The sequence below is a fragment of the Anarhichas minor genome, unplaced genomic scaffold (genome assembly GCF_050575085.1).
Source record: "Anarhichas minor isolate MPS153535 unplaced genomic scaffold, ASM5057508v1 ptg000041l, whole genome shotgun sequence".
Lineage (NCBI taxonomy): Eukaryota > Metazoa > Chordata > Actinopteri > Perciformes > Anarhichadidae > Anarhichas > Anarhichas minor.
The window spans coordinates 2433640-2456610 of record NW_027466487.1 but is presented as its reverse complement, the minus strand read 5'-3'; the positions used below and the strand labels follow the sequence as shown (position 1 = coordinate 2456610).

Here is a 22971-nt window from a genome sequence, read left to right as displayed (position 1 = left end):
AGGCTGGAATCTGAATTAGCCTACGAACAATTTGGACTAAGAAAACAGCAAATACATTTCGTGAAAAGTAATCAGTGTTGGGATGCAACGTCTGCACTTTTTCTAAACTAACCTGCACTAAATGCATGAAACGAAATATCTAGGTGTTCATATGCAAAAATACAGAAATAAATCTGTATCATCACGGAGTTTTCGGATAAAAACAAACAGAGTGAACGCCAAAGCCATTCAAACGTGTTGAAGAAGCTATCGAGCACGAGGGATGACGTGCGAGCAGCAGCAGATGATGTCAGGCTGTGTGTGTCACAGTCTGCTGGAGGCCTGAGACCAAAGTGCTGCTCTGTTTGCAGTACCTATCAAGTAGATGGCAACACAACTCTTAGCCTACAGTGCTTAATGGACTTTTTATGGGTTTGTCTTGTGATCGCATGACCTATGGCACCGTGGCCCCTCAGTGGCTCTTGGCAAACTAGATCAGAAACATGCCGCCCTCCTGGTCTGGCCGAGGTGGGGATAGAAAAGAGGTCGACGTGCCAAAATGATCGAAGCCTCATGAAGCATCAGTCGGTCACAACTTTCTTTCATAGTTTTAGGCAATATGCAATAAAACATATTCAAATCTTAATTAGAGGGGAATTTGTGTTGGAAAATGTTATTGATGCTAAAAATAAAAATAAATGGATGGAACTACATGCACACGCGTTTTGGCCACGTTCATCTATCGAGCGCTTCGCATCTGCTCAGCAGCCAACGTTTGTTCAACACTTTATCGTGACTACTGAATCCGTGGGACACGCGATGCCAATATGACATTTGGGGGTTATGTAAGACTAGCACTCAGAGACACCAGGGAACATTTTACAGTGCGTGTCTACATAGAAGTCATTTAGAATTTACATTTTCATCTTGATAATTAGTAATCTTCACGCTTGGTGTCTGAGGTTTGGCTGCACTTGGAGTAGGGCATACATTCAGTTATTTCCCCTTGAATCAGTGACAGTTATTGAAATAAAAAAAAGTTTGTTACTTAAACAAACCAGCAGAAATCACTGAATAAAGGTGGTGCTTCCAGTTATTTGATAGAAATCTGTTCATATTTTATATATTTAAGTTCAAGTTAACATCAAGATACAGAAAAGAAAAATGGATGAAATCTTAAGGTGGTAAAATCATTGTTCACAAAGTTTAAGACATCCAAATTTGTCTTTATTTCCCAACAGGATATGATATTAAAACTCCAAAGTAACAGTTTCACTGTCAAGAGAAGTAACACCGTAAACAGAAAAACATAAAGCAACATAAAGAAATGATTACAAACAATAGATAAATATGTGAAGACTAAACCCTGTTTGCAGTTGTTAAGCTTTGACAAACAGAGCTAACTTCTTGAAAGAAGATCTGCAGAGCTGCCATTGCGTGACAGTCTACTACTTTTGGATCCACTCTATATCTCACAGTTCACTTGCTTCTAAAACTGAAAGAAGTGCTGCATTTTAAGTAGGCTAGATCACACAGGAAACATGATTTCCAATAGGACAGAAGTGCTCACATGATTGGTCACGCTGTGTTGGAGTTTTCTTGGTTTCATGTCTTTTACAACTTTGAAAAAGAAAGTCCTCAGGGCGAAATGCACCCTAACTACGCTATGTTAGTCCTGTGCAGGGCCAGGCTGTGGACGGGGTGGAGGCTGAAATTACTGGCCCTCCTCCTCACGAAGGAACTGGAACACGGAGGAGAAATCTTTATTGGCATATCCGCGTGCGCACATCATACGGTAGATCTGATGGGCTAAGGAGCCGAGAGGAACAGGAGTCTTTGTGCTGGTGGCCGTGTTCTGTGCGAGGCCTAGATCCTGAAAAAGAAAAGCAAACATATGCTAGAAAAACCAACGAAGCTGATAATTCAATTCTAAACTAAAACCACCAGTCCACACCACAGAGAATTTCTGCTGTAATAATATGGGCTTGATTGCCTTTTAAGAGCGATGTAAACTACTGCAGAGTAGTTCACTGCATCATTTTAAGTGGCGTGATCTAAGAAATATATTTTTCCCCCCCTAACACTGTCACTTACATCCTGGTCACATGCAACGCATAGAACACAGAAATGAGTCCTTGGCTGACTTTTTCTAACTCTGATACATACACAGAGAGCTGCAGGAATGATTCCTAAAACCCCAAAATCACTTAAAATGTTTAACTTCTGGTTCCCTCGCTGCGAGGTCAATGGTTTTTAATGAATGGTTTTCTGAGTTAGCTTTCAACACAAGCTTGAGAGATATATAATATATCAAATATCATCATCCAAGGACTAGTGCGCCTTCACAGCCTCGTTGTGTTTACTCATGTGACCGTGATGCAGTCAGTTTATAACGTTTAATTCTGATTAAATGATTTTGGCAACACTAATGCTCAAACATAGTTGCAGCCTCAGGAAATGGGGTTCAGTAGAGGTCACTAAACTGACCTTTGCCATCAGCTGGGTGCCGAAGCCTCCCTGGTAGTTATTCCCGGACGGGACTCCCTCCATGACTCCAGGCACAGGGTTGTAGGTGTCACTGGACCAGCACCGACCTGAACTCATGTTCAGGATCTTGGCCAACAGTTTGGGATCAAGACCAAGTCTGTGAGTGAAGATACAATCCCACGTTACTTATGCAAAGTGTCTTCATGCTGCGTCTATCGTTATGATTTATACACCGATATTTGATGAGATTTGTTCACCTGACTCCCAAGTTCATGGTCTCTGAAGTCCCAATCATTCCAATGGCTAGAAGCATGTTGTTGCAGATTTTAGCAGCCTGTAACATGACGGCAGTATATTAGAATTCAATAACCACGTTAATTACTAGTATTTCATGACTCCATTTTTCTATTCGATTAAACAATTCACCAACAAGTACACACACACACAACATTTAAAAAAACTATTTTTTTTAATCTGACTATCCTGGAAAAAGAGGCCTACCTGTCCAGTTCCAACCTGACCGCAGTACACCACATTAGCTCCCATGCAGGTGAGCAGTTCTTTGGCTGCAGTAAATTCCTCCTCTGCACCTCCAACCATGAAAGTCAGTTTACCCGAACTGGCTGCACCCACACCTAGGGACGCAAAAATGATAAAATGACTAACGCACTGTACATTTAGGGAACCAATTAATCAAAACTGAAATACAATGTGCCTCACATAAAAACTAACGAACGAGAAAACTATTGCATGTAAAGGTTAAATTAAACATGTTCTCTCGAGGAAAGTCTGTCCAAAGCTTTGGGACCCTGTTGGAAAAAGTTTGGTCAGCCCTTAAGTATTTAAAAGCAGCCGTTTCTGAAGCCATTTGCACATTTGATGGTGCATTCAGGCTCACATGGGGTTAAAAACTCAGTAATATAGAATAACCAGGTGCAGGCCACATGTGTGCCAAGAAATTAACCAACATAGTCTTCTAATTAATCCGAAAGTTTACAGGAAGACAATGGAGAGAAGCCAAGGTGGGTGTTACATTACGTTCCCCCTCCCTAGTCCCCGTGAGCCGTCTGCCAGCAGCATTTTGTTCTGACTTGACTCTGCTGGAGTCAGCAGCGAGGTGCAACTGTCAAGCTGAGAAATAACTAAAGCTCGGGTAATGGATTCTAACAGTTTCTACAGAAAAGCCGTCATTTAAAAAGTATTACCAACCGAGTTAAGGTGTCAACGTGACAGAGATTTTTGCCATTCAGTAGAAATATGACAAACTACTGTTTGATCAAGAACTTTGTTGTAACATAACCAACTTCTCACAGACATGCAGGCGAGGATCGAGATGAGAAACCTCAAATGTGGAGGTTGAATAGATGAAGTAATTACCTACATATATATAGGCAAGTAATTAAAAATATATTTTTTGAACAACTTCATATTATACAAGTTATGATGGGTAATTGAAGTCTGTAAATGGAAATTCCCACACACAAGTATAAACTCCTTCTTAATATTTATATATTTCTCTTCTTTACCAGCAGTTAACCAGTCCCCATTCTGCCACTTCAGACCTCTATACTCTAGGCTTTGGTACGTAAGCATTCCAGTCTGTGGAAAATCAAAGATGGCCCTTATCTCATCTGGTTCTTACATTTTTTTCACACATCACACACATGCTGACTCAATTATGTCCCCATGTGTGCTTTTATGTCTAAACGTTAACCACACTGGATTAAACAGTCCCCATCATGCCACTGTGCTTCTGTTGATTTCTGTCTGACCACTGAAGATGTTCAAAAAGTTTCATTAACGTGATTGACATGATATATCAAAGTATGACACACGCTTCAGTTTGCACTAATTAAACTGCACACACACACACACACACACACACACACACACACACACACACACACACACACACACACACACACACACACACACACACACACACACACACACACACACACACACACACACACACACACACACACACACACACACACACACACACACACACAGGAAGGAAGCATATAAATCATTACTAATCTTTAGGGCCGGGCTATAAAATGAAGCAAAATCAATTCAAAGAAAGTGGCCGTCTTGACGTTGACGAGGCCAAGTTCAAACAAACTGTGTTTCTGTGTAGACCCCCAAGAAAGTGTGAGAGTGCACACGTAACGGCGTGGACCATTTGTGCAGGCAGAAGCTGCTCCTCCCCCTCCTCTTCAGGGATCACACTAATGTTTTTTCACTTGAACTGTCGGGGCAAGTGGGTCAGAAATCTACTTGCACAAAGTCAATTCTTATTTGCCCCGCAACATATTGTTTTATTTATTAGTGTTTATAAAATAACAAGGCCCAAAGTAAATAGTCATGTTTGATCTTTATTTATGTTAAAGAATCCGGAGTTTCACTCACATCCTCTGAAGTCACCCAACTAAACTCCTGTTTCTAGGATAAATGAAAAGCTCGCTTGGGCTTCAGCTCAGAAACTTAGTTGTTACCCGTCTGATCTGATCTGTGGATGTGCAACTCTCAACAGAAATGAGAAGGAAGCGAGATGGCTCACTCCTTAGCTACTTGCATCATCGGCTCCAGAAAAAAACTGCTTTTAATAAATAAATAAAAAAAGTTTAATAAAACTCACACCTATGTATTACAGTGAGGGCTGACTAGATATTAGAAACACCTCTTTATAATACAACACAGTTTAAAGCTACAAAATGATCATGAAGTTGAATCAAACACCTCTCTGAAATATTCTAAACCCAAATCAAACATTATTACCTTTGTAAAGAGGTATTTATTGTATGTATTAGGCTACATCAGCGAGGTGAAGGCCACATGATAACCTGACAGCCAGGCGTATGTATTTAGAGGTATTGTAATAGATAAGATAACACCCATATCTCAAACAAAAGTGTAAAATGTACCTCCTGATACCGGTGCATCCATGAAAACTGCCCCCATCTTCTCAGCAGCAGCAGCCATCTCTTTTGAAACAGCTGGGTCGATGGTGCTGGAGTCGATGAGCAGGGAGCCTTTCTTCACCTTTCTGTTGAGAGACGTACACGACTAAGACTCTGACTTAAAACCTACGAGGTTATTCTGCACATACTGAAAGAGAAACCAATGTTAAGCCTACTTCAGAATGCCATTGGGTCCAGTGTACACATCGATGACATTGGGACTAGAGGGGAGCATGGTGATAATGCGGTCAGCCTTATCTGCTACCTCAGCAGGATTATCCACAATCTGAGAAAAGACACAAAAAAGGTAAGAAGAGAACAAACGGGTGAAAACTGTATGAATATGAAAAAGGCTCGTGTACATTTTACACTCCCACCTGAGCGCCCAGCTCCTGCACTTCCTTGCAGGACTCCGGGAACACGTCCGTAGCGATGACCGGGTATCCGTGCTTCAGCAGGTTCTTTGCCATTGGGTTTCCCATGTTGCCCAAACCAACGAACCCCACCAATGTCTTCGAGGCCATAGACCTAGCGGAGACTGAAACACAACAGCCGAATGCAGCAATGATAAGACACGGCATCCTTATTACATAGTCAAGAGTCAAGATGTCTCGTGTCCCCCAACACTGGGGATGTAATATCTTGGCTTGTTTTTAATATTCTGTAAATAATAACAATAAAAATCTACAATCCAAGTAATGAAACCTTTGTTCAGGTGTTCATGTTTAAATTTAATTTAGGTAGTTTATGTAATTCCAATGTGATTGCCCTTCAGTGCCAGAGTCATCTAATGGCGTCAAGCATTTTCAATATTTACTTTGCCGTTTGTTGATACACTCTTGTCAAAGACAAGCAACTTATTTCATTTGAAGAAATAACTTAATACTGGAGCTCATCTTCACACTAGTAACAAACAAATAGATACCCTGTGAGGTTGTTTTTCTACCAGTAGGTCCTCCAAATACTAGTCTTGTTGTGTAAACTGAAAGTGAGTGCGCACTAGAAACATGAATTACTTTTTTTTTTTTTTTCTTGTTATGTAAATAAACATGATTCTTGTGTTGACGCTCCGAAGATCGTCGGTTTAAATGCCTCCTTAAGAGCGACCTTCATCTTTCTACAGTGAATTGACATCACAAAGTACACAGTGACTGACATTACATAATGTGCCTAAAATAAAGCCGCAGGACACAGTAGGACAATTGCAACCCTTCAGCCTTTAGAAAGGTCGCAGAGGAGAGCTCGGGCTGTTAGCGCGTAGCTGTGTCACGTAAACACAAGGTAATTTTGACAGGAAAGCTCATTCACCAGTAAATTGTGAACTGAAGCCACTGAAGCAGCAGCTACACCCAGTCTCGCGAACATGTCCTCAAACTTCCTTTACAACGAGCATTTCCCGGAGTATCGTCTCCGTGACACAAAGAGCCTTCGTGTAACAACCACATCTTCTACAGTAAAGTAAGAAACACACAACGATAACACGGTCCAAGTTTGTTCTCCTTACCGAATGCAAAGTCAACATGCTTGCAACACTTTCCACCTAGGTACCGGGACCCTCTCAACACAGCGGCCATGCTTCTTTCCTATTGACCTTACGTGTGACGTCAGAGCACGCACGTCAACGGCGTTTCCTGCGTCCAATCAAAGAGCAGACATGCGCAGAACGGTCTCCCAAATCGTCGCAGATCCAGCCACTGAGCTGCAGGGGCGGGCCTGTTTCCCCATCGACAGATTCATTTGTTACATTCATTTTGTGCATATTTATGACTTTACAATGTTCAACTATGTATATATGGCTGCTGCAAATATCGCTACTAATAGTATTCAGGTTATCTTCCATCTTATGTTATGCATTAATAGACTGTATATAAGATGTATTCCTTTTTAAATTTCCCATTTTTCCCATTATTACTGAGTGTGCTTTACTTGTCATCTTATTTTACATGAATTAGGACATTCTATTCCAGTTTTTGTGTTCATTCTATGTCCATTTTCCCTTGTTGTAGAGCACGTTGTGCTGCATTGCTTGTATGAGGCGCGATACAAATAAAGTGTATTATTACTGTTTGATGTGAATCTCTAAAGCTTACTGAAAGAGGTTCTACGTATTTCTGCCAGGCCTCGCTAAAGCTCGGATTGGGACTTTCTTATTCACAGTGGTGGGATAACTAGTAATACCACAGTGAAATAATACTCCTCATACTTTCTATGTTATTATTTAGTCATTATTTCTGACTCTTTAATGTGTAAGCATTACCTGTCATAGTTGACCAGGGTGAAGCTGAACTTAAATACAAAGTAACCAGTAACTAAAACTAACTTTTGAAATAAATGCATGAAGTAAAAAGCAGAATATAGTAAAGTAGAGGGGGTGGAGGGTTTGCGATACTTTATAATAGGGTAGTTTGGAGTTTTAAAACAAAAACGATTTCCGTCCACAAGGCGTTTCAGCATCATTCGAGATGATCTCCGTCCAGAATAACACGCCTGAAAACAAATATCACGTGACTATTCACGTACACTGGGCATGAAGGTGCCGGTGTAAAGAGGAAGTAGATTGGTTGCTTCGTTCAAAAAATACGATGGAGTAATAAAGTAGTCTTTAATAATGAAAGGTCAAGCTTGATACTTTGCTCTGCTGGTGACTGAAGTCTCTGTCGTTCTGGAGAGCAATCAATGTTTAGTTCCTTCATAGTTTGTGTGTGGACTTCACAATAGTTAAGAAACAATAATAAGAAAAGGAAAGTCCTCCGTTTTGTGTCCGTCCTCCTCAAAGCCGCTAACCGTGACTTCAAAAGGCAGCTGGACACACCGCCAAAATAAAAAATGTTTTCATATTTTGTCATCTAAAATGTGCATCACATCCTATTACGTCGCTGTCAAGCGCCTTTTCCTGCAGGTGGTTACCCAGATAGCAGTCGACTCCGGGGCGGGGACTGCTATCTGGGTAATTATGATTTGCAGACCCCCGCCCTCGTAAACTATTGTAAGCTATTATGTTGAGCATGTTAAGAGCTCTCTAGGAAGCAGTGTTCCTGTATGTCTTTGGTGCTTTTATTGTGGAGGATGAGACGGAAAGAGAAAAATAGGTTCTGATGAAGTGTGGGAGAAGTGAATAAAGTTGCTGACGTCTTGGCGCAGATTACCGAGCCCCGTGTTTATTATTTATTTATTATCATAAAGTATTATCAACATTGAACCCAAAAAAATAAAAGTCACAGAGGAAAATAGAGAGTTTGATTCTGCGTGGACGTATTCATTTGCTTTCACTGCCAACGATGCTGGCTTACCTGTATGATTGAAATGTGGAGAGACATTTGCAAACAACAAAAAATGTAATGTAACACTTACAAAACAAACACACAGTATGCTGAAAAGTATGGAGATGAGCGAAAAAGAGCGATTTCTCAACTGCTGCAGCAAACTCTCCTCTTCATAAGAGTTTGATATTGTTATAACAGGTAAAATAGCAATAACATGTCAATAATTGTCTTTATTCTTGTTCTATAATTTCACAAATACAACAAACTATAGTTTTTGAATATATACTATAACTATATACAAAACTTTATAAGCTGTGATATCAAATAGCTTTTGCGGCTCCAGACGAATTTTATTTGGGGAAAATAGGGCAAAATGGCTCTTTGGGTAGTAAAGGTTGCCGACCCCTGGTCTAAGGTTATGACATTGTTCAAAAATTTCAGACGGGTGGGATTCCCAAATAGGTCCCCTTTCCGGAAATGACGTAATGTTGTTATTATTCCAGGAAGAGGGCACGGGGAAGCACTGAACTGCGTCAACAATTGTTTTTATGATACATTCGGATTTCAGCTGCTTTTCAACATGGCAACTCGGTATGTCTCATGATTATTTTATACATACGACTAATCGCACAGTTGTTGTTGGTATTCTGTCCGCTCGACGTGTGTTTTTAGAGACAGCGTTGCTAACTGTTTACGTTGGCTAACCTTGTCCTTCCTGATAGCCGTGCTCTCTAGTTAGCTGCTCTTTTCGCTGAGGGCGTTGTAATGTTTCTAACCCAATGCTGATGAAGTGTTTATGTTAATATGTTGCCGTGGAGTCTTAGGAACACATATATAGTGATATTTCCCGAGCCTTTAACGCGTAGTCTCGTCTAGTAAAGTAACGTTAGCTAGCTAGCTAGCTTGTTAGCTTAGCCAGACGTTGATCACTGTTTCCACATCAGGCCTCGCTTCGTAGCTTGTATTTAGCTGTTAATATCAGACATTACCGTTGACTTTTGACAACTTTGACAGTGTTACACATCAGAGGTTCGCCGATCGCTGTAACGTTAGATGACAATGTTCAGTGTTTCCGATTATCATCCGAGCAGCTGTTTTTTTTACTGTCACAGGCCCAATTACGTAGGCAGAAATGATCTGAGCTGAGGCCGCTCATCATGCGGTGTCTTAGTGTCAACTTCGTTTGAATAAAGGTCACTTGTGTCTAGAACAGTTTCTTCCTCTGCTGACATCTAACTGTGATTGTGGTGTCTCTATCTGAGTATTTAACATTATTGTACCTGAAAATAAAGTGGTCTAAAATGCATAGTATGTTAATACTACTTTTTTGTAACAAAAGTAAAGTTATCTTGCCAAATAATGACTTAAATATCAATGAATGTCACCCATTATAATAAATAGAAGTCTAAATGTATCGGGTGTAAAGTGTACCTGAGTTGTGCTTCATCAGCAAAGTGAGTTTCGTTTTACCTTAAAAGATAACAATCAAACATGAGCCACCTCCAGGGACAATTATTTTATTTAAAAAAAGAAAAATAATTGTTTCTTTTACGTATTTGTTGTTTGCTAAATTAATTATGTATTGCAGGACAAATGTAGGCTAATCTGGGAAATTAAAACAGCATACTCATCAGTTTGGTTTTTAATAGCTAAATAAAGATCATTATTTCAGTTTTAGAAAAAAAGAGGTCCAGTACAGTTTTTCCACTTCATTAGTAGGAATTAGGTTTTCTTACACACACAGAGGATGGGTCTATTTTCTCATTTCGTACAACTGTTTCACTTTTGCATTTGAGGGAAAAGGCCATCAAGTACATCTTGAGGACACCGTATCATATTATCCTTTGCTTCCCTTTTAGCGTTACCAATATAACTGTGTTTCAGCAATGATTGATGAATACATGAGCTGAATTGGACCAATTAAAAGGCCACTGAAAAGTGACTTTTTTGCTGGTCGTATGAGAGCAGCTTCCTGGTGGCAAGAATGGAATTTTATTGACTTTACATCTTGAGAAGGAATTCCCAAACTGTCTCCGTGAGACTGATCTGTCTCACACAATGAGAAGGCACAAGTCCATGAGCTCAGTAGGCTACAGTCCTACACCTAAGCCAAATTGATACATTTGTTGAAGATCTGCAATTAGCATCTTTGTAGACAAGTTTCTTCAAATCAGACATTCCATCGATTGTGACAGAGGTTGCGTGCACTTCAAACATGTCATCTGTTTTTGCTGATTGAGCAAGGTCCCTTGATGTTGATGTGTAACTTTCTAATTATATTTATTTCCCAAACAAACCTATTTAAAGCTTAAACTGATGATATTCAATGGTAAGCCAAACCAAGCCAACTCTTGTCTTCTAGTGACAATGCACAATCATGGCTGATACCACAATCCATCTGTTTAATGGAAATACTTTAAAATGATCCCATACACTAATGAAATGACTCTTTAAGATAAATGTCCATGCACTGGTTGACAGTCCTTTACGGCTTAAATGATTCCCTGTGTTTGAGTTTAATGAGAAACTACAGCAGATTGGGACGGCACCAACATTTAGTTTGGGTCTGGATTGAAAAGCAAATCCATATCCTTGAATAATGTTTATATTTAGCATCTGGAAATTGTCAATGGCTCTGTTTGAATATCTAAAATAAAATCAGTTTTGTTGTATAGAAATGGTTTGCATCTTCTCATTTATTGTAAAGAGTTATATTTTGGTTGTTTCTGTGGTTATTATTGTTCCTCATCATATATTCTATGGCTTGTGTCTTCCTGTGTAGCCACTGCTGAGTGATTTATGGCACTGTTCCTGGACGGGACTTTATTAAGCACCAACATGGACACTTCAAACTTTGCCCATGTCATCTTCCAGAATGTGGGGAAGAGTTACATGCCCCACGCTGCGCTGGAGTGTCACTATACACTGACGCAGTTCATCAAACCAAATCCAAAGGACTGGGTTGGCATATTCAAGGTGAATAACCCTCTTCAGTGTATTAAAAAAGATAGCAATATATGCACAATGATTATTAGTAAATGGAGTGGCAGAAGTATTACAGTATTTGTTCTCATGGTTAAAGCACATTGCATATGATAGGTAAATCTCTTAACTACTGTATGATGTAGAGGCTATCGAAGAATGACTTAAAAGCTATGAATCTGTGCCGGTGAACACCTTGCAGGTTTGTTTTAATGACCAGTACTTTTACTGAAAAAGTGGAAACATGATATTAATTCAGTGGTGAGGGAGATTGCAAGTGCAGCTATTGTCGAGTTTATTTGGAAAAGTGAACTTTGAAGAGGGAATGTAGCATTTTGATCCCCACCACACACTTCAGTGTCCCACATGGGTCTTGTTATAGGAGCAGTCATTTCTTTTAGTCGTGTGTAGTGAATTGTGGATGTACACAGAAGCATGTGGCTCCAGGCTCTTCTGGACCGGCATGCCTTTTATCTTCCGGAGATGAGGTGGAAGCTGGAATTAAATCACACCAACTAAAAAAACAACTAAATAACGTCTCTCTCTGTTTGTGCTGCATTCTGCCTGAATGCGCTGCTAGTATTAAGAGTCAGAAATATACTCGTATCACGCACTTATTCTTGCAGCATGCTGTAATGCCATTAAGCCAGCCAAGATAAATTGTTGCAGTTTTGTTCAGTATGAGAGATTGAAATGGTTCATATCTTTGTAACATTGACAAAAGCCATTTATAATTCTTTATCAGAAAAAAAAAACACATCCATAGTAAATATACTTGTGTGCTATTCATGATGTGTTTTGTGGATGCGTGCACACAGAGGGTTTCGTCAAGCCTCACTGAGGAATGAGGTCATGTTAGGCTACTGATGGTAGATCAGGTAATGTCTGGCTGTTAAGATACTGGATTCAGCACTCTGTTGTAGCTGGATGCCTCATCACACTGCTTAGCCTCAAGCTAGACACCAAACTAGATCTTACAATCACTAATTTCTTGAGTCTCTAAAACACAGAGCTGAGCTGGAAAAGGCTGAGGGCAGGATCGTAAATTGTGTAAATGTTCCTGGCAGCGCTGACGGATGAGACGTTTGGTGCCAAGTTCTTCGGTCTGTATGCATAGAGATAACCTGGATACATTGTGCAGCAGTGTTCGCTCCTTAACACTTATTTCAATTGAAAATAAATTATTTTCACATTTCTAATTTAGGCTTTCACATGCCAACCGAAAATAATTTACAGATGTTTAAATGATACACTTTTAATTTAGCAAGTCAAACAAACTCAATAGGCTATTGCTGGTAGACGGCTTCTTGTTTGCACATGGACAGAAGCAGCCTTTGGCCCGTTTGATGTCGGAACATTTCTCAAACGGTGTGATGCAAGCTGCTCTCAGGTTCATGGAGGAATGCTGTTGGGACAGGTTGTCGCAGTAGCCAGGGAGAAAGCAAGCACTGCTTTATAATTAACCTGTCTTCAAGCACAACCTCTCAGTGTGATTAATGAACAACTTGCTCTTAAACGTATCCAGTCTGACTGTTAGACACACAGTACATTACCTCCTGCTGCACCTTTACCACCGGCTTCCGTCAGCTTTCTTGCAGAAGTATGACTTTGGTGGTGGTGAAATGCCATGTGTAACAGAAAATACAGTGGGAGGCTCTCTGGTCACATTTCGTAACTGCTAGTATGTTTGGAGATTTTACTCTTGCTGTGTTATCTGTATTTGTTTTATCGTGGCTCTACACCGTCTCTACCTCCTCTCCTCCTATTTATACACATTGCAGACCGGTCTGTTGTAAGTGAAAGAGTTCCTCTCAGAGTTTTCACCCACCACCACCACCTCTGCTGCTCTAATGAGTGGACTGGTGAGGGCTAGCCTTCAGTAATGGCGCTCTCTAACTAGGTGCATGTTTTAATTGCTTCCTGTTCTTTACTGCTGGAGGCTGGAACTGCACCGGTACCAATTGGGGGTTTTGGAGCACCAGAGCTTTCTATCTCTGGCTCTGATGAACACTTTGCAGTATTGTAGCTGTAGGCTGTTTGTACACAGGTGAGAAAATAAACTGCCCAGATAGTGGGGGGGGGGGGGGGGGGGAAAGAAGCCTGTACACATCAAAGCAACATCTGTTGCAGACGTTTAAGTGAGGTCTGTCTGCATGAATATTTAAAATATAATTTTGGCTCAACTTTAAAAGTCAAATCGCACGCTTTAAGCCCTGTTCTGTGGTAGAGACGGGTGTAATGGTCTGGTTTGACTGGGCTTGTTGTGGATGCACGTGTGTGTGCCTGAGTGCGCACTGAAAGCCAGCCAGCTCGATGTGACTCTGATTTAGTTTGACAGTTTTACGGCACCAGGCTGAAGTTATGGATGTATTTTCTGTACTCCCTCCTCATCAGCCGTCGGTTAACGACACATAAAATACGTATAATTACATTTTGGTTTTCATTTTCAGGTCACTTATGTATAAAATTTTCACCTATTTTCCTCTTCCTGTTAGAAGTGAGTTGTAGTTACATTTCCACAGTCAGGCTTGTTCGGGAAAAGAGCTGGTGCCACATGCACGTGTTGACCAGCAGTTTCAGTGGTTTACAAAAATTATCCTTTTAGGCATGGTCTTGCACTATCGCTCCAACATGATTACCGTAATAAACCAGTTTGAGATATTTTGGAAGTGGTACTGTGTGGATTCTAGGAAGTCTCCTTGTTAATCCTCCATTGTTATTATCTTACACACTGATGTGGTGAGAGCGTCTGGTTGAATGTATTCCCCACAATGTCTCACAGGTTGGTTGGAGCACAGCGAGGGACTATTACACATTCTTGTGGTCGCCTCTCCCAGAGAACCATGTGGAAGGCACCGCGGTCAACCGAACGGTGGTCTTTCAGGGTAAGATCATACCATAGTTTTATGTATCTTTGACACCTTTTAATAACTGCATATCTGAGTGCTGTTCGGAGGATTGTTAAAACTTTAATACTGAATCAGTGGGTAGAAATAAATGTGAAGCTCTCCCCGTAGATCTCTATTCTGGTGTTAGAGAAATTTTAGTTTGTGTTTAAAAAATATATATATAATCTTTTATACTTCTTTTTATAAAGTCATGGAGAGTGACATGAAGGGACGAAAGAGTGTTATTTGCTTTTTAGATTCAGACGCTGCACTTTTTCAGTTATACACCCACTTCATCCAAGTTATAGCTGCACTTTGTATTAACTTTGGAATAAGTGTTCAGTTTAAGAGGAATATATTTTGCTTTGCTTCTATGTAATGCTGTGATTTCGCTGACTGGATGTCCTTCTTCCCCAGGATATTATGTGCCCAATGATGATGCCGAGTTCTACCAGTTCTGCTATGTGACCCACAAAGGGGAGATCAGGGGAGCCAGCACGCCATTCCTGTTTCGTGCCAACAGCCCTTCAGAGGACGAGCTGCTGACTGTGGAGGATGAATGCAACTCCGACATCCTGGTGGTCACCACCAAGGCTAGCTACTTTGAGGTATAGTACGCCTTAGAACGGCTTCCTAAATCATAGTAGGTTGTTTTGGACATAATGCACAATGGTGAATAACATGATATGCTATTTGAGCAATGGTGGGTTTTTTCTTTGTCAGTGAAGTTAACTATTGAGTGAGTGGCCCGGACATGTTGACCAACTCATCTCTCTCTCTGTGCAGCAAAAGATGGAGGAAGCCCAGAGAGAGAAAGAGGAACTGGTCAAAAGCATGGCCCTCCTGCAGCACGAGAAGGAGCAGCTGGAAGCTGAGAAGGAGAGCCTGCAGAAGGAGTGTGAGCAGGAGAAAGAAACCTGTGCCCAGCTGAGAAGAGAGAGCCAAGTAAGCTGACAACGGACTGAGTCCATTTTTAACGGCAGTTGGGAGTGCCAGCAGTAAGGAGGGAGGAAAATGTTTGTTGCTGTTCTAACAGTTTTGTCAGTTGAAGCAAGAAGTCTCGCTCCTTTTCTGTTGTATATTACAGTCGTTCTTGGTTGTTGATTGATTGCAACACATACTGATGAATGTGCTAAATTATAAGACTGATGCTCTTTTCTAGTTCTTGTAGTTATACCAAACAGTCTCTTAGCACCCTCTAGCGAAAGACTGCAAATATGCAGCGCTATTCAAACATGCACTAGAAGTATAAATCACACTCTGACAGATATGAATGTCTAAATGATCAAAGTTGTAATGCTGTTTTTTATAGCACAACATTAAGTTTTAAAGGCGGTGTCGGTATTAATTCATATTGCTGTCCTCTGCAGCTTTTAAAACGTTTTTCAGATGAAAACATGATTACAGATTTTGTGGCTGTTCATTTTATGACTCAACTTTTATATGATTTTTTTAATGTGGTGTGAATATAAAGATTTGAAAATTCTTCCTATGAACAAATTTCCTTTTGCTTTTTTGATGTCTTCTTTTTAGTTTGAGAACTCGGCATCGTGACATAACGGTCATTTTGATCTCGACTTTTTATGCTTTGCACACGTTTTTGCACGAGCATAGAGTCAAAGAGAGATGGAAAGTGATATAGCAAGAAGTTAGCATTATTTTGTCATGTCAGTTTTGAACCCATCGATATTTACGTAGGTCTTGGCACAAATTAGAGTAAAGTATTTATTTTAAGAATGAGAATAATTAATTATTTCAAGCATTATTTTTTCATACTTTGTATAGTCTTTGGTCTTTTTTTTGTTTGTTTTATTCCAACTGTTGCCAACATTATATTTGATTGTCTCGCAGGATGTGCAGAATTCGTCCCAGGCCCTGCAAGAAGAGAAAGAGGAAGTAAAGAGGAGGCTGGAGGAGGCCACAGCCAGAGTTCTACAGTTGGAGGAGGATCTGATTGGAGTCACTCAGAAGGGTCTACAAAAGGAAACTGAGCTGGACAGGTGAGGTCAGGATGGAGGGGTCGTTGCAGTCACATGCACGCTTATTCATGTGATCGTCACACGTCTCATTCCTCACATGTTTCACATAATCTATAATCTATGTCACTAATCAATTATTCCAAACACTGAATGTGAACATAGACAGTGGGACGGGTGATCTACTTTGTGACTAACAATGTTTATGACCTTTTTTTTTTTTTTTAGTCTCAAGGATAGAGTGAAGAAACTCATAGCAGAGAAGGAGGCCCTCGAATCTCATCTCAAGAATGAGAAAGATGAGAAGGAACTCTACAAGGTAATGTGCTGGAAGTATTAATACGTTTCAATGTTCAGGTAGGTAGCAGCTATGTACTTTCCCGTCACATGATCATAATTGTATTCGGTTGGCTGAGCAGGGGTTCGGTTGACTGCCATGTTGGTAACAGTTTTACAATCTCTACAGTTGATAATCATTTCTGTTATTTTACATTGCCCAAATTGGAGGTCCAGTTCATTGACTTCTCCTGTTTTTCACTTTTTACTACTGTGATTATTCTGTATACTCTCGCTCAAGCATGTAGTCTAAAGAGGGCATGCCTTATTCTGTCTTCTTCTGCTGCGTCTGGTGTTTCTGTGCCTTTGTTGTGGTCGGCACTGCACAGGAACTGGGAATGCCACACACTTTAGTGTCGCCACGGAAATGAAGCAAAAAAACCCTCTACCTAATTTAACTTGCACCCTCACACTGGAGCCGTTGCACAAGGACAACTTTATGGGCCTATCTCAATCTCTGTGTTGTAATTTAGGTCATGCAACATTTATTTTAATAGTCATATGCTCTTCGGTACATGATCGTGATTGGTGTTGTATAGATGAGGCAAACGCCAAGGACTTTGTTTCATAACTTCGCTTGTGTTTTATAACTTATTGTGTGTGTGTGCACCAGATTCACCTGAAAAACCGTGAGCTGGAGAACACTAAGCTGAGTGCAGAGCTGCAGATGCTGAAGTCTGTGGATGTGAACAAGGAAAACACAATTGCCCAGTGCAAAGAGGAGGTGGGACGCCTGCAGGCGTGCCTCACTGAGAAGGAGAAACAGTACAGAGAGATCGTGGCCAAGGTTCCCGCCATGGTACAAATTATTTAGTTTTAAAGCTTTAAGAAAGTCACAACACCGAGATGGATTTATATGTCATAATAACGATGACATAATAATTAATATAAAATATTGACAGTAAAAATAAGAATAATGACAAACAATTACAAACCTTCACTTGAAACGTCTTTGTTTCCGGCAGGGAGATTTGAAGGCCCTGAAGGAGAAGCTGCGGCAGAAGGAAGAGCAGCTCCAGGCCAACCATCAGCAGTCCTCCTTGTTGGCCGCGGAGTTGAGGGACGCCTCGAGCACCCGCGACCGTATCATGTCTGAACTCTACCACATGAAGCTGGAGGCCGATGCCCTTCGCCAGGCTAAGGCTGAAGCTCAGGCCCAGTGCGTGCGCCTGGAGCGCCTGGTAGAGCAGATGAAGGCAGAGGCCAAAAGGGAAGCGGTAAGGATGATAATCAGTCTGCTAACAGGCTTTATTGATGAGACATTGCATTTATTTGATATAATCATAGGCAGGGGGTAGGCGACGTGTGAGCGTAGAAAACCTGTTAATAATCTGTGTGCCAATGAGTAGCAATGAGGTAAACAAGTAAAAGTATGGTTTGTTTTACTGAAACCAAGCACAGCATACTTAAGAAAGTTACTGGTAGGAAGAAGAGCAAAATAATAGAAACGGAAACAAAAAGTCTCACTGGAGGTTTTATTGGTTCTGCTTTTAAAGGAGGCTGTAGTTACTTCCAAAAGTCAGGCCTAGCCAGGTGTAAACTAAAAAAATTAAAAAAAGATAACATCCTCACCCTGGTCAACACAATTTCCTGTGCTGTCTGAGACCGACACATAACGACAGCTTTTTATTGATCACCCTGGTTTTATCCTTTAATAGCATCCCTTTACTGTAAAGCCCCTAATGGTACCTTAAGGATTACGCTTGATCATCTACAGTGTCTGTTAAGGGTTTCTTTCTATCACTACAACTTCCCAGGGGTCCTTGCAGTTGGCCCATTACTGTGATGTGATTACTGTAGTGTTTCTCTTCATCAGGCCAAAACAGAAGAAGAAGCTGCTGGAGACCCAGCTGTTTTAGCAGAGCTGCAGAGAGAGGTGGAGGATCTGAAGCTGCGGCTGCACATGGCTGCAGAACACTACAAGGAGAAATACAAGGAATGTCAGCGACTGCAAAAACATGTGCTTAGACTCTCTGATCAGCAAGGGGTAGGTCCCAGCAGACACCCGCCGACATACTTTATACTTATAATAGATAAGAACAGAACTTGCATGTAACACGTTGACTGACTATCACATCCCACTAAATGCCCTCAGGGGTAAAAGGTTCTTGAGATGAATCACTGTCAGCATTCAATGTGCTTGTTTAAGACACGAACACATTCTAATGTCTGACATTATTCAATACACAAAAATATAATCTGCTGTGTCATTGTTTTCAGTGGTATACTTTTGTTTGTGTTCTTAAAAGTCATGTTACATTTTTGTTGTTTACTGACTGTGTGTATCCAGCTCAGGCCTGTGCCAGTTTACTTTCGGGTGTTTTTGTTTCCCAGTTGCATTGGGAGCTCATTTTCAACACTTCCCTTGTTCTGTCTGTAGGATCTGAAGAGAAGCTCAGCACAAGAGGCCTCAACAATCCCCGTATCAGTGAGTCCAGACACATCGGTGCCAGGTACGTTTTGTCTAACTCTGCCAAAGTGTAAGTCATGGAATGAACAATTGCAGTTCAAACTGTAATCCTGCTTTGCCAAACGGTCTGACTTTCCTTCATTGTCCTCACAGGGAGTCCAGGTTCTGCTGATCCCATGCTGGAAGCCATCATCCAGGACAAGCTCAAAGGATTCAGCAGAGAGGCTACCGACAGGAACGACAAGTACAGGAAATGCAAGCAGATGCTGGTGGTAAGAAACGTATATTATTTACGTTTTTGAACTGGTCACGTGTCCCCAAATTAGATGTTCAAACCCTGTTGTCAAAGACTGTTCATGTAAGTATGGGCCTCCTGCATGGTAGGATAAAGAAATATGATTTTTTTTTTTTAAAAGAGCACTGGTTAATATCTGACTGCTCTTCAGGAGGAGAAGGAGCGTAGCTGCATGTTTGCTGATGAGCTGGCCAAGATGGAGGTGAAATTTAAGGAACAACTGAAGATGAATGAGAACATGAAACTGCAGTTGGCATCAGAGGAAGATCGCTGCAAGGTCAGTCGAGACACTAAGCACTGCGGTCAGGCCATTTGCTGCAAGTGATGCTCTGCTGCTGCTTTCAAATCAGGTCTGTCTTTGGACACTTACTGCGCTTTTACTGCTGGGTATGGCTGGTTTAGCTCTGGGACGGAGCCTTTGATGCTATCTCTCCCCTTGAACAGAGCCTCTCTGACAGTGTTGTTTATGAGCAGGCCTATCTGTGAGAGGACATTTTACTGCTGTTTATTTCAAACTCTGGAGACAAGCGAAGTTTGGCTCTGAGGAGCCATCTCCAGTTGCCTGGCTAATGCTGTGCTTGGCACAGGTCAGGCGGATATTTGCTTAGTGTCTCGGAGGAATTCAAACAGGTTGTTTTGCTTTGACCGGTATTGTGCATAAATCAGTCCTCAGCAAAGGGAAGCTTTTTATGGCTGTGATCAATTAAATGTCACGCACTGGGGTCTGAGCTTATTTTGATCGTGCGGTTTTCAATCAAAAATGCCTCTTGTGTCTTTTTGTTTACTTCAGAGCCAGGTAGCTGAGAAGGGACGGGAGCTGAAGGAGCTGAAGGACACACTAGCACTTGTTGTGAAGGAGAAGGAAAAAGTGGAGGGGGTTAGTGACAGCTTTCATTTTCTCTTTTATAGACTTCTTCCACTCTAAAAATTCCTTGAAAACTGCCGTTCCCCTGCCATTTTCCCTCTCCCAATCTGGTTTGTGTTTAATATGCCTCTAATTGTAGAAGCAAAGTAAATGAGTTATTTTCCATTCCATTACTTTGGACCACAGCAAGGTCCTCACTGACCTACAATATTGCTTCGAGGTAATGCTGTTACAGCTAAGAGGAGCAGGATGACCCAATTTGAGGTTTAGACTGTAAACTAAATTGGTGTCTGCAACTAACATCAATAAAACACAGCCTCCCAATCCCTTTGAAAATGAGAAGAGTTTCTTTTTTTAATGAAGGCACAAAGTTAACTGTTTGTGTGAGTAAGAACTCATAGCTCAGGAGCTGACGTGTGATTTTATGCAGTGATGTGTTGCTTGCCTTGAAAGACAGGCAGGCATAGAGATGTGTAACTCCACAGAAAACATTATTAAACTGAAATAATAATAATTCTGCTGCTTCCTGCCTAGGAGCTCCAGAAGGGCGGCGGCGGCGGCAGCAGCAGCAGGAAGGGAGATCAGGGCGGCAGTGAGAAAACCAGTTTGGAGAGTGTCCAGTCCAGTGTGCCTTTATTCCTGCAGTACCCTGTCCCTTACACCCAGGATGCCCCCACCCCCCTGCTGGTCTCTCAGAGCCCCAGCAAGCTGCATTTTGGGAACCCTTACTCCATCTCAGACTCAAAAGGTTGGTTTCCTTTTCAGAAAGATTCACAAACCTTTGTTTAAAATTCTCCAGTAATAACGAACGTGTATTTACAGAAGCTGCGTCTCTGTATTCTCTCCCTGCAGATGAGAGAGATGAGGAGTTCTCAGATGACCAGCTGCTTAGGCTGCCCCCTGTGGGCCCACCCTCCTGGGACAGTAATGTGGTGTGTATCCAACCCACCCGCAACCACAGCCGGCCAGAAGGCCACGAGGAGTCCGAGGAAAAGCAAACCAACAACAACAATGTAAGCTCAGACTGTGGCGTCAGTATTCTCTCCCATGTGCAGAATGCAGTTAAATACTGATGATTGATTTCTTTTTTTTTTTTCCTCGGTGTTAAATATTCACAAATGATCATAATTCACAAACGTTCTTTCTCAGGGAAATACCAACGAACAGCCCACAGCAACGGAAACTCACAGCCCATTTGTGAGTGATGGACAAACTGCCTTCTGCTTTGATCCCAGGTAACACACCCTCACATGCTGCACCCTACATTTTCTAAACCTGTGCATTGTAACATGTGTAAAGTGTTTGTTCTGCTGCACAACCCCCTTTCGTTGGCATTAGTCATGCAGCAGGCCACCCACGTCGCATCAGACAGATGCCCTTTATTAGCCAGCGCTCCTGGTTTGCCCACATCATCACTCGACTGCTTATTAACGTGAGCTTTCTCTCCCTGCCTTTCTCTTCTCCTGTGTGCAGCATGGACATGAAGCGATGTCCGCTGTGTGAGGTCATCTTCCCCCCCAACTATGACCAGAGCAAGTTTGAGGAGCATGTGGAGAGCCACTGGAAAATCTGCCCCATGTGCAGCGAGCAGTTCCCGCTGGACTGCGACCAGAAGGTGTTTGAGAATCACGTGCTCACCCACTTCGACGGCCACACGCTCAACTTCGACTAGAAAAACAGAAAATCAGCACATCCGGTCTGCCTACTTCCTGTGGCCACTGAAATAAATCACTCTGCACTCTTCTCTGCATGTAATGGTGTGAAGATCCACTCTTTAGGACTGTACTGACTTTCGCTTTGTTACTTCAACTTAGAGAAATACTTTGAAGTGATGTGACATTTTGAAATGACATTGTAATTCAGTGTATATGGCAGGGCTACTGAATTAACATTTTCTTTTATAGGTAAAAGGTTTCCCTTCATTTGGATTTGAAGAATAATTTAGGGGGATATGACTGTTGTTCGTATATATGCTGACTTTAAATTGACTCGCACAGATCTGTCAGACTACAGGATGTAACGAATCAGGGAAAGAGATAAGTGTTTACCAAACCTACATTTAAAACATCCAACCAACTGATTCCCCCTTAAACATCACTGTACAACTCATTTACTCATTCTTTATAGAAAGCAGCCTTGGTGCACAATATGGAGTCAGGGAGAACTCTTCAGTGATTACATTTAGACATAATACAGTATATCCTCAGATCATCTATTTTAGAATATTAAAGCCAATGGTATCGTGAAGGCATTGATACTTTGTGTGTGATATATATGATGTATTGATTTGTTTTATGTTAGGTTTCCTTCGTTTTGATTTTGAATATGTTATTGTGTTTGTGTCGGATCCTTCATATCATCAGCTAATCAGTGCATGCTGAGCTTATGTTAAACTTCCTTCTTTTGTTCGCCTCTTTTACAGTAATAACTTATTTCGTTCATAGACATATTTCATTTGTTAAGTGAGTCTCATGTATCTAATAAGAACTAATAAAGTCTGTTTGAATCTGAATCGTGTCCACACACA

The 22971-nt window shown here is 41.3% G+C and overlaps 2 protein-coding genes across 2 annotated transcripts; one reads left to right on the top strand and one right to left on the bottom strand.

Annotated features, from left to right (window-relative positions):
* Positions 1-1184: 1184 nt before the first annotated feature.
* Positions 1185-7080, bottom strand: hibadhb (3-hydroxyisobutyrate dehydrogenase b). Its single transcript, XM_076109312.1, has 8 exons — positions 6934-7080; positions 5807-5967; positions 5606-5715; positions 5394-5515; positions 2968-3101; positions 2724-2800; positions 2467-2623; positions 1185-1852 (listed from the first exon to the last, which is right to left on the bottom strand). The coding sequence occupies exons 1-8, from the start codon at positions 7001-7003 to the stop codon at positions 1694-1696; spliced, it is 990 nt and encodes a 329-aa protein (XP_075965427.1). The 5' UTR covers positions 7004-7080; the 3' UTR covers positions 1185-1693.
* Positions 7081-9145: 2065 nt separating this feature from the next.
* On the top strand, positions 9146-22956 carry tax1bp1b (Tax1 (human T-cell leukemia virus type I) binding protein 1b). The gene is made up of 18 exons (XM_076108804.1): positions 9146-9283; positions 11475-11668; positions 14457-14559; positions 14980-15170; positions 15349-15507; positions 16414-16562; positions 16767-16857; positions 17488-17673; positions 17840-18091; positions 18691-18861; positions 19255-19327; positions 19438-19556; positions 19731-19856; positions 20370-20456; positions 20979-21192; positions 21297-21457; positions 21594-21679; positions 21918-22956. Exons 2-18 carry the CDS (start codon positions 11492-11494, stop codon positions 22114-22116), a joined length of 2544 nt encoding a protein of 847 aa, XP_075964919.1. The 5' UTR covers positions 9146-9283; positions 11475-11491; the 3' UTR covers positions 22117-22956.
* The last annotated feature ends 15 nt before the right edge of the window (positions 22957-22971 follow it).

Bases quoted from the DNA above. Each gene is read 5' to 3' on its own strand.
- hibadhb (XM_076109312.1), bottom strand. From the start codon at position 7,003: ATGGCCGCTGTGTTGAGAGGGTCCCGGTACCTAGGTGGAAAGTGTTGC. The intron at 5,968-6,933 runs GTAAGGAGAACA...GTTGTGTTTCAG, and splicing joins GCATGTTGACTTTGCATTCG to TCTCCGCTAGGTCTATGGCC. The intron at 3,102-5,393 runs GTACATTTTACA...TTGCGTCCCTAG, and splicing joins GGATGCACCGGTATCAGGAG to GTGTGGGTGCAGCCAGTTCG.
- tax1bp1b (XM_076108804.1), top strand. From the start codon at position 11,492: ATGGCACTGTTCCTGGACGGGACTTTATTAAGCACCAACATGGACACT. The intron at 16,858-17,487 runs GTAATGTGCTGG...TGTGTGCACCAG, and splicing joins ATGAGAAGGAACTCTACAAG to ATTCACCTGAAAAACCGTGA. The intron at 19,328-19,437 runs GTACGTTTTGTC...TTGTCCTCACAG, and splicing joins TCCAGACACATCGGTGCCAG to GGAGTCCAGGTTCTGCTGAT.